This window comes from Cervus elaphus, chromosome 6 (assembly GCF_910594005.1).
Source record: "Cervus elaphus chromosome 6, mCerEla1.1, whole genome shotgun sequence".
Taxonomy (NCBI): domain Eukaryota; kingdom Metazoa; phylum Chordata; class Mammalia; order Artiodactyla; family Cervidae; genus Cervus; species Cervus elaphus.
Window position 1 is genome coordinate 25,182,832 of NC_057820.1, and position 13,964 is coordinate 25,196,795.

The 13,964-nt window shown below is 41.0% G+C and overlaps 2 protein-coding genes across 11 annotated transcripts in view; one reads left to right on the forward strand and one right to left on the reverse strand.

Moving 5' to 3' along the window:
- The window catches only part of NUP54 (nucleoporin 54), a 44,999-nt gene extending 39,272 nt beyond the window's left edge, over positions 1-5,727 (forward strand). Inside the window, exons 12-13 of the transcript XR_006341751.1 lie at positions 1,529-1,534; positions 5,716-5,727. The gene's annotated coding sequence lies outside the window, so the exon portion shown is untranslated. The remainder of the gene's footprint in view (positions 1-1,528; positions 1,535-5,715) is intronic.
- The window catches only part of ART3 (ADP-ribosyltransferase 3 (inactive)), a 135,648-nt gene that overhangs the window by 9,769 nt on the left and 111,915 nt on the right, over positions 1-13,964 (reverse strand). For 6 of the 10 annotated variants that reach the window (XM_043906440.1, XM_043906447.1, XM_043906448.1 and 3 more), the window contains exons 4-6: positions 3,176-3,208; positions 2,240-2,266; positions 1,242-1,271 (exon numbers count right to left, since the gene is read on the reverse strand). In XM_043906440.1, the coding sequence (XP_043762375.1) occupies positions 1,242-1,271; positions 2,240-2,266; positions 3,176-3,208 (90 nt within the window). The remainder of the gene's footprint in view (positions 1-1,241; positions 1,272-2,239; positions 2,267-3,175; positions 3,209-13,964) is intronic. The other 4 variants (XM_043906439.1, XM_043906443.1, XM_043906444.1 and 1 more) reach the window with 2 other exon arrangements.

Genomic DNA, 13,964 nt, shown 5'->3' on the forward strand with positions numbered 1-13,964 from the left:
ATTATAGAGTATTGAGTAGAGTTTGTTTTTATCCTGTGATTTTTACTGTCACTGTATTATAAGTACTTTCTTATCTTTGGGCTTCCCTGGTGGCACAGTGGTAAAGAATCTGCCTGCTAAGGCAGGAGACATGAGTTCGATCCATGGGTCAGGAAGATCCCCTGGAGAAAGAAATGACAACCCACTCCAGGTATTCTTGCTTGGGAAATCCCATGGACAGAGGAGAATGGTGGGCTGCATCCATGGGGTGACAAAGAATGGGACACAACTCAGTGATTAAACAACAGCAACATATCTTCAGATATTTTTTGAAAACACGATTTTTAAATTGGTTAGTGTTTCATAATAAGAATGTAACTTATTTAACAATGTCCAACTGTTGGATAAAGTTTATTTATAAATTTTTGCTACTGTAACACCATACAAACATTTCTATACATATTTTGTACACAAACTTTTATGTTTATTTCCTTAGGACAAATACCTAAAAGTGTTACAGCTAGATTAAAACATATGGACATTTTAAGACTAGTGATACAAATTATTGGAACTGTCCTCCAGAGAAGTTTGAATTTATAATCTCACCAGTAATTTATGAGCATGTTTGCATCCCAGCACCCTTGAAGAATATTATTTTTAAAAAGACCAAAAAACTTGGGAATGAGTTATACTTTAGAATTTACTAAATATTAAATGGATACAGCTAATAGCAACTATACATATATAAATGATTATATATATACTCACATATGTACATATATATTTTGGCATATATATAAATATGTGTGTATATATATATATAATCATTTTAATTTAGGAAAAAATGTCATTTTTATGCCCCTGATGAACACCCTAGGTTACAAGAGTTTGTGAAACAATTAATTACACCTTCCTCTATCCATGTAACAGCAGCTGCTGCTGCTAAGTCACTTCAGTCGTGCTAGTATAAAGCAAAAAATAACAGGTTCTCTAGAACTAGTTCCACATGTCATGTCTCTAACTGTTCTGCTGGGATGACCTATGGATTGTTAGTTAGGAGACAGAGAGAGCTGCTGCATCATCCTTATAAAGAAGGGTACCTGGAACTCAGGAGGGCCTCTGATACACCAAACTTGTAAGCTAAAGGTGGGTTCTGCCTTCTTCCCACTTTTCCTTACCATTCCATGCCCACCTACTCCCACACCTAAGGAAGTTGCCCTGCAAATCTAAGTAAGCTTCCAGAGTTTAGGAAAATGTCTTACCAGGGTTTTCCAGCTTCTGGTTTTCCTCACCTAAGTTACAAAAAGAAACTCATCAGTTTCAAAAATAGACCAAAGTAACTGGGAGTTATCATAGTTACAGCACAACTACTTTAAAGTAAAATGGCCATAAAGATCCACTTGATATCCAGTAAACTAATGCTACTAAATTTAAGTGTCAGCTACAAACTAAACACAGTTGGCTAAAAGGGCTGAACCAGTCCTCTGGCCCCTTCTATGAAGAAAAACTGTTACATATAGCAGGTCTTCTAGCAATCTCCACAAGCTAGAAAAATGTCTGTCTTGAAGAGGTAGCTGAAGTCTCTGCGAAGTGACCAGTAAAACTTGTGGCTGCCTGAGCCAATAAGAAGTGTTACTAAGCAAGTCCTCAGATGCATGAAATGCTTCACACAAGGACAGGAAATACCTTCCAAACATCAAGTAAACTGCATACTTAAGAAAAGACTAGAAACTTTTCTCTCTTCACACTGTAGCCACATGGACCAAACATGTAATAAGGAACTTAGATAAAAAGCAGTGACCTGAGCCATATCACCATAAGTGGAGACTTAGTGGGGGCAGGGTGAAGCATCTACACCCAGATGTTTTAGTCAAACGATACCAAACACCAGCTTATTTAAGAAAGGCAAAAATACTAACTTTACACTTTCATCTGGATGTCTGGTGTCACACATAACCTCAGTGACTTAATATAGAGCTCTACCTATTAAGAGACCTCGGACCTGTCAAGAGCACTTAGCTCTTTGGGTCCCACCAACCTGACTCCCACATTGTTCAGACCTCCAGAGAGCCCACCCTCTCATTTGAAGGGAGGTCAATTTCCCCAGAATAGATTCTTTTCCCCCCTTCATATCTGCCAAGTTACTCCTTCATAGGTGCAAAGTACTCCTTTTCTCCAACTAAGAACTGAATCTGCTGAACAGGAAAGAGCTATTAAACACCCATGTAGAGGTTATTTTTAAAAATTAGAGCATACTTACCAGGGTTGTAGACAGGTTGAAAATAGTCTAAAATACAAACATGCTTTCATTACATAGTACTATACTCAGAAGTGAATGTCAGGTTCAGTCTATTTTTACATGCTTATTAATTATAAAGATTTGGGTTGGCTTACATTCAAGATACAAACAAAATATGGCAATATGAGAAATATAAACTTCAATCTTGAAAACAAATGGTTACAGATTCATTTTAATTATGTGAAGAAGAATCCACAGAAAAACTAGCCAGGAAGACAGGTAGAAATGGACCCTTATTTTTCAAACTTTTTAAACAAAGAAATCTTCAAATAGGATCCATCCAAAGTATGCACCAGCCCAAGGCATTTTCTGGCGACTTCAGTTCAAATCTGTTGAGTCTCATTTGATGATGTTGTTCCTAAACATTCTTAGAATTCCTATTTACCTTTCCAAATCTTTCCCATGGTCCTCTAAGAAAGATTATTTTTGTTATATTCTCCTATTTTCCTCTGAGGAAGCAGATCAAGTTACCATTTTGTCCACCGCCCCCGCCCCGAGTCTTTCCCTCTGAGCCATGTTCACTCCACTCCTTTCTTCAGTCTCCCAAATATTACTTCCCAAGATGCCAAAACACAGGAATGAGTCTAACTCTGTGCACAGGAGTTATGTAGGGGTTTTCAGGAGCCCTTAAGTTCCTGTAATGATGGACTAGGGTCAGAGTGGGCATGCCCAAGGCAAATGCGGTGTTTGAGAGAACAGCCACAGGCAAAGCTGGGGTGGGGTTAGGGTGGATCCCTGCACTCTCCCCTGAGAAGGTAAGAGAGGCGGCACAACTCAGCCTTGAGGAAGCAAGGGCTGACAGCGCGGCAGTACAGTGGGGAGGCTCCGACCTACTCCGGGAGAAATAACACTGATACAATTCCCATTACAGAGATAGTACTTTACAGCATATCTTACCCATGTTCTCAACACAACTTTCAGTTTTTAGTCCTGAAACACAAAGATAAAGTTTTATTAGTTAGACACAATTCACTCTATTAAAAACTTATTTGTCTGTTGCTACTGTAATCTAATCTGTCAGCTCTGAGTCTATCAGACTTATAACTGAGTGGGAAGTACATTACATTTTTGTTTCATAGTATAGTCACTAAAGAGCAGTAGATCTAGATACAACACCTATCTTGTCTGGAATTCAGTTTCCTCATTTATGTCTTTTTTGGGAGATTACTTCAAATAACCTCCAGAATCCCATCCAAAGGTAATAACAACACTGATTAGTCTGAAAAAATTAGCAGAAAATTTATCTGTTTAACTAACCCTCTCTTCAGATACTAAATATCATCAACAGGTAATCTACCCCTTTACTATGACAATTTATACCCACTGAAGGAAAAGCAGCTCAATCAGAGCTTCAAGACCCTAGAACACATGAACAAACACCCTTTGCATTCATACAGAGAAATGAAGCTGACGGGTCCCAGAACACTGATCTGTGCGTAAGGAAATGCACCAGTTTTTGAGAACAGGAACATGACATCGAACAGTATATGTGTACAAGGCCTGTGATCCTCCTGCTTGTGATTCCCTAGAAAGTCATCAGTGAGTGCCGCAGTGACTCCTCTGAGGCTTGACCTAACGGGGGAATCTGCTAGCTTGCCCAACAAAGGATAAGTCAAGAAATTCAGCAAGAGGGTGTTTAGTTTTAGTGCCAGCATGAGTCATGGAGGGACTCCCAGACCCCACAGGAAGGTCCAGATGGCATATGTTCTCTTTTGCTCTCTTCTCTTAGTCTGGTCAGCTCACATACCTCACCTGGAACTTCAACTCCCTGAGGATGAGCCTCTCAATCCAGAGTGCAGGTGTGAAACCCCCAGCTTCACTGTGAGACGCGCTCACCTGTAGCTGCTCTCAGACCCTGCCCCGTTTATGGGGCTTCAACAGGAATCCAGCTGACTTGGTCCAGTTTCTACTGGCCAGGAATCTCTAAGAATCTGGATGGTACCCTGAGGCCAACCTTGGTGTATGGCTATACAAGAAGTTTTTTTTTAAAGTTCTAGAGACTACTAGAAAATGTCGTCTCAGCAGGTGATGAGTGGGTGCAAGCCTTACCGGAAGTTTTAGTTGAGGGAAAGGTGAAGGTGAGGGGAGCTGTGGATGAAAAAGCTACAAACATGATAGATTCAGCCTGGGGACAAGCACTGGGGAATTTTAAAAGCCTTCATCTTTTTTCTATAGCACATATTAAGGGCAGGTTTCTCAAAGTATCAGGAAGATACCCTGGAGAAGGAAATGGCAACCCACTCCAGTATTCTTGCCTGGAGAATCCCATGGACAGAGGAGGCTGGCAGGCTACAGTCCATGGGGTCACAGAGAGTCGGACACAACTGAGTGACTAACACTTTCGACGTTCTCAAAATATAGTCTTCCAATCATATACCTCAGGACCACCTGGGCACTCATTAAAATTGTAAATTCTAAGACTCTAGCCAGGACTACTGATACAGAGTTTCTGGGAAAGATAACTTTATTGCATTCTCATTGCATTAAAATCTGCATTTTAAACAAGCATGCTAAGTGATTTTTAGGCAAAAAAGTTTGAGAGCCTCATCCTTAGTAGATTGTTGTTGTTTACCTAAGTCAGAGACCCCACTGACTGTAGTCTGCTAGGCTCCTCTGTCCATGCGATTTCCCAGGCAAGAATACTGAAGTGGGGTGCCATTTTTTTCTCCAGGCGATCTCTCTGACCCAGGGATCAAACCCCCATCTCAGGCACTGGCAGGTGGATTCTTCACCACTGATTCTTCCCCACCAGGGAATCCCGTAGTAGAAAACAGGTATCTCTTAATGTTTAACATAGATCCATTTATATGAGACTGCATTTCTCCTCCCTTTTTGAGCCTAGGTTTAACTTGCCATTAGGGTTTTCAGCAGCAGGAATCAAACTATTTTAGGTTTCTAAAGAAGTAGCAGGATTGGGGGAGAGATCAAGACGATGAGTTGGAGGACATGGAGCTTACTTCATCCCAACGAATGCATCAAAAATACATAGGTAGAACAATTCTCACAAATAACCAACTGGAAGCTGTCTGAAGAGCTCTTACACGACCAAAGCGGTGAAAAAGATTCCCACAGACAGAATGAAAAAAAAATAATGGGCATCAGGATGGGATAGGCACCCTGGGGAGGATCTGTGAAGCAGGGAGGGTCTGCAAAGGTAGGCCCTCACTTTGCGAAGGCCCTCTGTCTGCTGGGAGGTCAGAGGAGCTGCAGGGCTTGGGCTCTGATTGTGAGGTGTGCAAACCTGCTGGCTTGCTAGGCATCAAGGTGGAGAGAGATGCGCTGACAGCTTCCTCCTCACAGCCCTTCTCAGCCTGAAAGACATGCCGGGTGGCCTGTTAGTATGTAGAGTAGCCAGGCGGTGAAACTCCAGGAGGTGGATCCTGAGGGAGGACTCTCTTAAGCCAGGGGTAGACAGCCCGAAGGGCCTGTGGTGTTAGTTCAGTTCAGTTGCTCAGTCATATCTGACTCTTTGCGACCCCATGGACTGCAGCACACCAGGCTTCCCTGTTCATCACCAACTCCCAGAGTTTACTCAAACTCATGTCCATTGCGTCGGTAATGCCATCCAGCCATCTCATCCTCTGTCGTCCCCTTCTCCTCCTGCCCCCAATCCCTCCCAGCATCAGGGTCTTTTCCAAGGAGTCAGTTCTTTGCATCAGGTGGCTGAAGTACTGGGGCTTCAGCTTCAGCATCAGTCCTTCCAATGAATGGTCAGGACTGATCTCCTTTAGGATGGACTGGTTGGATCTCCTTGCAGTCCAAGGGACTCTCAAGAGTCTTCTTCAACACCACAATTCAAAAGCATCAATTCTTCAGTGCTAAGCTTTCTTTATGGTCCAACTCTTACATCCATACATGGCTAGTGGAAAAACCATAGCTTTGACTAGATGAACCTTTGTCAGCAATGTCTCTGCTTTTTAATATGCTGTCTGGGCTGGTCATAGTTTTTCTTCCAAGGAGCAAGTGTCTTTTAATTTCATGGCTACAATCACCATCTGCAGTGATTTTAGAGCCAAAAAAAATAAAGTCTGGCACTATTTCCACTGTTTCCCCATCTATTTGCCATGAAGTGATGGGACCAGATGCCATGATCTTAGTTTTCTGAATGCTGAGTTTTAAGCCAACTTTTTCACTCTCCTCTTTCACTTTCATCAGAGGCTCTTTAGTTGTTCTTCGCTTTCTGCCATAAAGGTGGTGTCATCTGCATATCTGAGATCATTGATATTTCTCCCGGCAATCTTGATTCCAGCCCAGCATTTCTCATGATGTACTCTGCATACAAGTTAAATAAGCAGGGTGATAATATACAGCCTTGACGTATTTCTTTCCCAATTTGGAACCAGTCTGTTGTTCCATGTCCAGTTCTAACTGTGGCTTCTTGACTTGCCTATAGATGTCTCAGGAGGCAGGTAAGGTGGTCCAGTATTCCCATCTCTTTAAGAATTTTCCACAGTTTGTTGTGATCCACACAGTCCAATGCTTTGGCATAGTCAATAAAGCAAAAGTAGATGTTTTTCTGGAACTCTCTTGCTTTTTCGATGATTCAGTGGATGTTGACAATTTGATCTCTGGTTCCTCTGCCTTTTCTAAACCCAGCCTGAACATCTGGAAGTTCACAGTTCACGTATTGCTGAAGCCTGGCTTGGAGAATTTTGAGCATTACTTTGCTAGCGTTTGAGATGAGTGCAATTCTGTGGTAGTTTGAACAGTCTTTGTCATTGCCTTTCTTTGGGATTGGAATGAAAACTGACCTTTTCCAGTCCCATGGCCACTGCTGAGTTTTCCAAATTTGCTGGCATATTGAGTGCAGCACTTTCCCAGCATCATCATTTAGGATTTGAAATAGTTCATCTGGAATTCCTTCACCTCCACTAGCTTTGTTCACAGTGATGCTTCCTAACGCCCACTTGACTTCGCACTCCAGGATGTCTGGCTCTAGGTGAGTGATCACACCATTGTGGTTATCTGGGACATGAAGATCTTTTTTGCATAGTTCTTCTGTGTGATTCTTGCCACCTCTTCTGCTTCTGTTAGGTCCATACTATTTCTGTTCTTTACTGTGCTCATCTTTGCGTGAAATGTTCCCTTTGTATCTCTAATTTTCTTGAAGAGATCTCTATAGTCTTTCCCATTCTATTATTTTCCTCTATTTCTTTGCATTGATCATTGAGGAAGGCATTCTTATCTCTCCTTGCTATTCTTTGGAACTCTGCATTCAAATGGTCTGGGCCAAACCAGAGCCCACTGCCAGCATTCATGGAGGGGTTGGGCTCCAGCAGTGGACTTTGTCGGTGGGCACAGTGGGTAGCAGGCAAGGCAGACAGTCCCCTTGGGAGGAGTACTCAGCTGTTCCTTTCCTGGCAGGACTGTTCCAGTTCTGCCCACCTCACACAGCAACTTAGAGCTGGATCTGGGGTAGGGAGATCCTGGGGAGAACCCTATCACAGAGGCAGCCCCAATGCCAGGTGGCAACACAACCACCTCACTTCCTGCAGCCACAATGCCCCAGCCTCCAGCACCAGCTGAACACTAGGCAAGAAACGCATGAGACCTTGGACTGCTTCTGGGCAGAACTGTGGGGGCCTGCTTGGACACAGATTCACTATGACCACATGGGCCTCACCTGATTCAGTGTTCACCTCCTTGGGGACAGATCACATACTTAAGGGCAATGGAGCTTTATAGAACTGACCCTCAGGATTTCTACTGGGGAGCAGATCCCACCCCACGACAGGCTGTGACAGCCCCAGAGCAAAAAGGAGGCCCCGCCCAACATCCGGTGCAGGCTGTGGTCACCACAACACCAGTCACCCCTTATCAAGGGGATAACAGTTAGCACACTTTGAAGGAAAGATGCCATGCCAAAAGAAGCCCTCATACCAAAATTACTGGACCCACACACAGTCTACTCAGGGATGCTCCCACATAAAAACCACCCCTTCAAGACCACAGAAGACAACTGTTTCTCCTAAAGTTAAAGAGACAGGTAAATGTAAGTAAAATTTCAAAAGCACAGGAACGACTCCCAGTTAAAAGAACAAGAGAAATCCTCTGAAAGAACAAACAATGAAACAGACCTCTCCCGTCTACCTGACTCTGAGTTCAAAAAGGAGGTTAAAAAAAATGCTAAAGGAATGAAGATTATTGACAGAAATGCAGAATTGCTATAACAAGGAACTAGAAACTATAAAGAGGATCCAATCAAAATTAAACAACTCAATTGCCAAGATAAAAATCAAACTAGAAGCAAAGAATACGGACTAAATAATGCAGAAGAACAAATAAGTGATCTGCAACATAGAATAATGGAAATCATCCAATCAGAACAAAAGACAGATTTTTAAAAACAATAGCATTAAAGAAGGTCTATGAGATAAGATAAAAGTATACTAATCTACACATAATAGGGGTTCCAGAAGAAGAGGAAGAAGGTATTAAAGATGCACTTCAGGGGATTCTCTGGTGGTCCAGTGGTTAGGACTCAGCGCTTGCACTGCCATGGGCCTGGGCTCAATCACTGGTCAGGGAACTAAGATCCCGCAAGTTGCACGGTGTAGCCAAAAAAAAAAAGTATTTGAAGAAATAATGGCTGAAAATTTACCAAACATAACAAAGGAAACAGATACCTAGGTACAGAAAGCACAGAGGGTCCCAAATAAGATGTACCTAAACAGACCAACACTACCACATACTGTGATTAAAATGGACACAGTTCAAGAGAGCAATCTAAAGGCAGCAAAAGAGAAACAAAGAGTCAGTTACAAAGGAACCCCCAAAAGACTATTAGTTAATTTCTCTGCAGAAACTTTGCAGTCAGAAGGAAGTGGCAAGATATATTCAAAGTCATGAAAGGGAAAGGTCTGCAACCTAGGTTATCCAACCTGGGTTGGATGCAACCCAACCCTTGCTGGGTAGAGGTTTATGCAACCTCTACCCAGCAAGTTTGTCCTTTAGACTAGAAGAAGAGATAAAGAATTTCTTGGACAAGCAAAAACCAGAAAACAGCAATACAAAACTTAACCTAAAAGAAATATTGAAAGGTCTTCTCTAACTAGGAAAAAATCAAGAATCTAAAGAAAAGGGAAAATCACAATCGGAAAGGCAAATATATAAAAGAATTGAAGATCACTTAAATAAGCCAGGTCACAGATTAAAAAACAGTCAAAAATTTTTGTAAAAGTGATTATAACTACAATTAATAGTAAAAAATAAACATTATGATGTAAAACAGGTCATCAAAATAAAAAATACGAGGGAGGGCAGGAAAAAATGTGTATCTTTTAGAATGTGTCTGAACTTACATAACTACCAGTCTAATGCAAGTAGATACAATTACAGGTTAATATACTTGAAAATCAAGGTAACCACAAATCAAAATCATACAATAGTCACAAAAATAAAACGAAAGCAACTCAAGCATAAAACAAAAGAAAACCATCAAACAACAAAAAGAAGAAATGAACAAGCAAGAATTAAAAAAATCATCTGGAAAACAAGGTTTTAAAATGGCAATAAACATATACTTGTTAATAAGTAGTTTAAATGTTGATACACTAAATGCTCCAATCAAAAGAACAAAATGGCAGTTTTAAAAAAAAAAAAACTATAGTACGTTGTTAACAAGAGACTCACATTAGGGCAAAAGAGATACACAGATTGAAAGTGAGGGGATGGAAAAGGGAATTTCATTCAAATGAAAACAGGAATAAAGCAGGGGTAGCAATATTCACATTAGGCAATACAAACTTTAAAACAAAGTCCATAAAGAAAGACAAAGACAAAAACTATATAATGATAATGGTTCAACACTAAGTAAATCAATGTGATACTCCACATTAACCAAAGGAAAGACAAAATCACATGACCATCTCAATAGATATAGAAAAAGCATTTGATAAAATTCAATATCCATTCATGATAAAAACTCTCACCAAGGTGGGCACAGAAGGAACATAGCTCAACACAATAAAAGCCATTTACAATAAACCCATAGCCAACATCATACTCAACAGTGAAAAGCTGAAAGCCTTCCTGCTCATTCAGGAATAAGACAAGCATGCCAACTCTCACCACTACTATCTAATATAATATAGTCTTAGAAATTCTAGCAAAGGAATCAGATTAGAAAAACAAAAGGTATCCAAATTTGAAGGGAAGAGGTAAAACTGTCCCTATTTGCAGATGACATGATACTCAATACAGAGAGTCCTACAGACTTCACACAAAAACTCTTAGAACTAATAAATGAATTCAACAAGTTAGCAGGATATAAGATTAATATACAGAAATCTGTTGCATTTCTTTACACTAACAACAAAATATCAGAAAGTAAAAAAGCAATCCTGTTTATAACCATGTCCAAAAAATACCCAGGAATAAACTTTTAACTATGGGCATGAAAGAGCTATACACTGAAAACTATAAAACACTGAAGGAAATTGATAATTTTCTTCAAGTAAACTGAAGATGATTCAAAGAAATGGAAAGGTGTCCCATGCTCTTAGACTGGGATTATTATTAAAATGGCCACACTACCCAAAGCAATCTATAGATTTAAATCTATAGATTTGCAAACCCTTTCGAAATATCCATGTTCACAATACTAGAACTAATAATCCTAAAATTTACATGGAACCATAAAAGACCCAGAACTGCCAAAGTAATACTGAAGAAAAGAACAAAGTTGGAGGCATATGACTCCCAGACTTCAGACAATACTACAAAGCTACAGTAATCAAAGGGCATGGAATTGCCACAAAAACTTAGGTCAATGGAACAGAATAGACAGCCCAGAAATAAAGCAACACACCTACAACCAATTAACCTACAATAAAGAAGGCAAGAACACATAATAGAGAACGTCTCTTTAAGAAGTACTACTGGGAAAGCTGGACAGTTACACAAAAATCAATGAAATCAGAACACTCCCCCACACCATATACAAAAATAAACTCAAATGGTATAAAGAACAAAATATAAGACATAATATCATACAACTGAAAGTGAAAGGTGCTCAGTTCTGTCCAACTCTTTGCAACCCCATGGACTACACAGTCAATGGAATTTTCTAGGCCAGAATACTGGAGTGGGTAGCCTTTCCCTTCTGCAGGGGATCTTCCCAACCACCCAGGGAAGTCCTGCACTCCAGGACTCTTTACCAGCTGAGCCACAAGGGAAGCCCAAGAATACTGGAGTGGGTAGCCTATCCCTTCTCCAGTGGATCATCACAACCCAGGAATAGAACTGGGGTCTCCTGCATTGCAGGCAGATTCTTTACCAACTGAGCTATCATTGATCCTCAGTGATCAATGCAAAGAAATAGAGAAAAACAACAGAATAGGAAAGACTAGAGATCTTTTCAAGAAAATCAGAGACACCAAAGGAACATTTCATGAAAAGATGGGCAAATAAAGGACAAAATGGAATGGACCTAACAGAAACAGACCATATTATGAAAAGGTGCCAAAGCTACACAGAAAAGTGAAGTCACTCAGTCGTGTCCGACTCAGACCCATGGACTGTAGCCTATCAGGCTCCTCTGTCCATGGGATTGTCCAGGCAAAAATACAGGAATGGGTTGCCATTTCCTTCTTCAGGGGATCTTCCTGACCCAGGTATTGAACCCAGGTTTCCTGCATTGTAGTCAGACACTTTACTGTCTGAGCCACCAGGGAATACACAGAAGAACTATACAAAAAAAGATGTTAATGACCCAGATAACCACAATGGTGTGATCACTCAACTAGAGCCAGACATCATGGAGTCCAAAGTGAAGAGGGCCTTAGGAAGCATCACTGTGAACAAAGCTAGTGGAGGTGATGAATTCCAGTTGAGCTATTTCAAATCCTAAAAAATAATGCTGTGAAAGTGCTGCACTCAATATGCCAGTAAATTTGGAAAACTCAGCAGTGGTCACAGGACTGGAAAAGGTCAGTTTTCATTCCAATCCCAAAGAAAGACAATGGCAAAGAATGTTCAAACTACCGCACAATTGCCCTTATCTCACACGCTAGCAAAGTAATGCTCAAAATTCTCCAAGCCAGGCTTCAACAGTATGTGAATCGAGAACTTCCAGGTGTTCAAGCTGGGTTTAGAAAAGGCATCTGCCGGATCATCAAAAAAATGAGAGAGTTCCAGAGAAAGACCTACTTCTGCTTTATTGATTACGCCAAAGCCTTTGACTGTGTGGATCACAACAAACGGTGAAAAATTCTTAAAGAGATGGGAATACCAGACCACCTGACCTGCCTCTGGAGAAATCTGTATGCAGGTCAAGAAGCAAGTTAGAATTGGACATGCAACAACAGACTGGTTCCAAATTGGGAAAGGAGTACTTCAAGGCTGTATATTGTCACCCTGCTTACTTAACTTATATGCAGAGCACATCATGTGAAATGCCAGGCTGGATGAAGCACAAGCTGGAATCAAGATTGCTGGGAGAAATATCAATAACCTCAGATATGCAGATGACATCACCCTTATGACAGAAAGTGAAGAGGAATCAAAAAGCCTTGTGATGAGTGAGAGGAGAGTGAAAAGTTGGCTTAAAACTGAACATTTAAAAAACTAAGATCATGGCATCTGGTCCCATCACTTCATGGCAAATAGATGGGGAAACAGTGGCAACAGTGTTTTTGGGCTCCAAAATCACTGCAGATGGTGATTGCAGCCATGAAATTAAAAGAAGCTTACTCCTTGGAAGGAAAGTTATGACCAACCTAGATAGCATATTAAAAAGCAGAGATATTACTTTGTCAACAAAGGTCCGTCTAGTCAAGGCTATGGTTTTTCCAGTAGTCATGTATGGATGTGAGAGTTGGACTTATAAAGAAAGCTTAGCACAGAAGAATTGATGCTCTTGAACTGTGGTGTTAGAGAAGACTCTTTAGAGTCCCTTGAACTGCAAGGAGATCCAACCAGTTCATCCTAAAGGAAATCAGTCCTGAAAATTCACTGGAAGGACTGATGCTGAAGCTGAAGCTCCGGTACTTTGGCCACCTGATGAGAAGAACTGACTCACTGGAAAATACCCTGATGCTGGAAAAGACTGAAGGCAGGAGGAGAAGGGAATGACAGAAGATGAGATGGTTGGATGGCATCACTGACTTGGAGCTAAGTTTGAGCAAGCTGCCAGAGTTGTTGATGGACCTGGAAGCCTGGTGTGCTGCAGTCCATGGGGTCGCAGAGTCAGACATGACTGAGCAACTGAACTGAACTGAACCATACAACTCCTAGAAAAGAACATAAGCAAAACATTCTTTGGCATAAATTGCAGCAAAATGTTGTTAGATCAGTCTCCCAAGACAAATGAAATAAGGCAAAAATAGACAAATTGGACCTAATCAAAGTTAAAAGCTTTTGCACAGCAAAGGAAACCATCAACAAAATGAAAAGACAACCTGAAGAAAGCAACTCACAAGGAGTTAATATCCAAAATATACAAATAGCTCATACAACTCAATGTTCATGTTCATGTGCAAGTCGCTCAGTCATGTCTGACTCTTTGCAACCCCATGGACTTTGGAATTCTCCAGGCCAGAATACTGGAGTGGGTAGCCTTTCCCTTCTCCAGGGGATTGTCCCAACCCAGGGATCGAACCGGGGTCTCCCGCATTGCAGGCAGATTCTTTACCAACTGAGCCACAAGGGAAGCCCAAGCAATTCAATAGCAAGGGGGAAAAAAAAA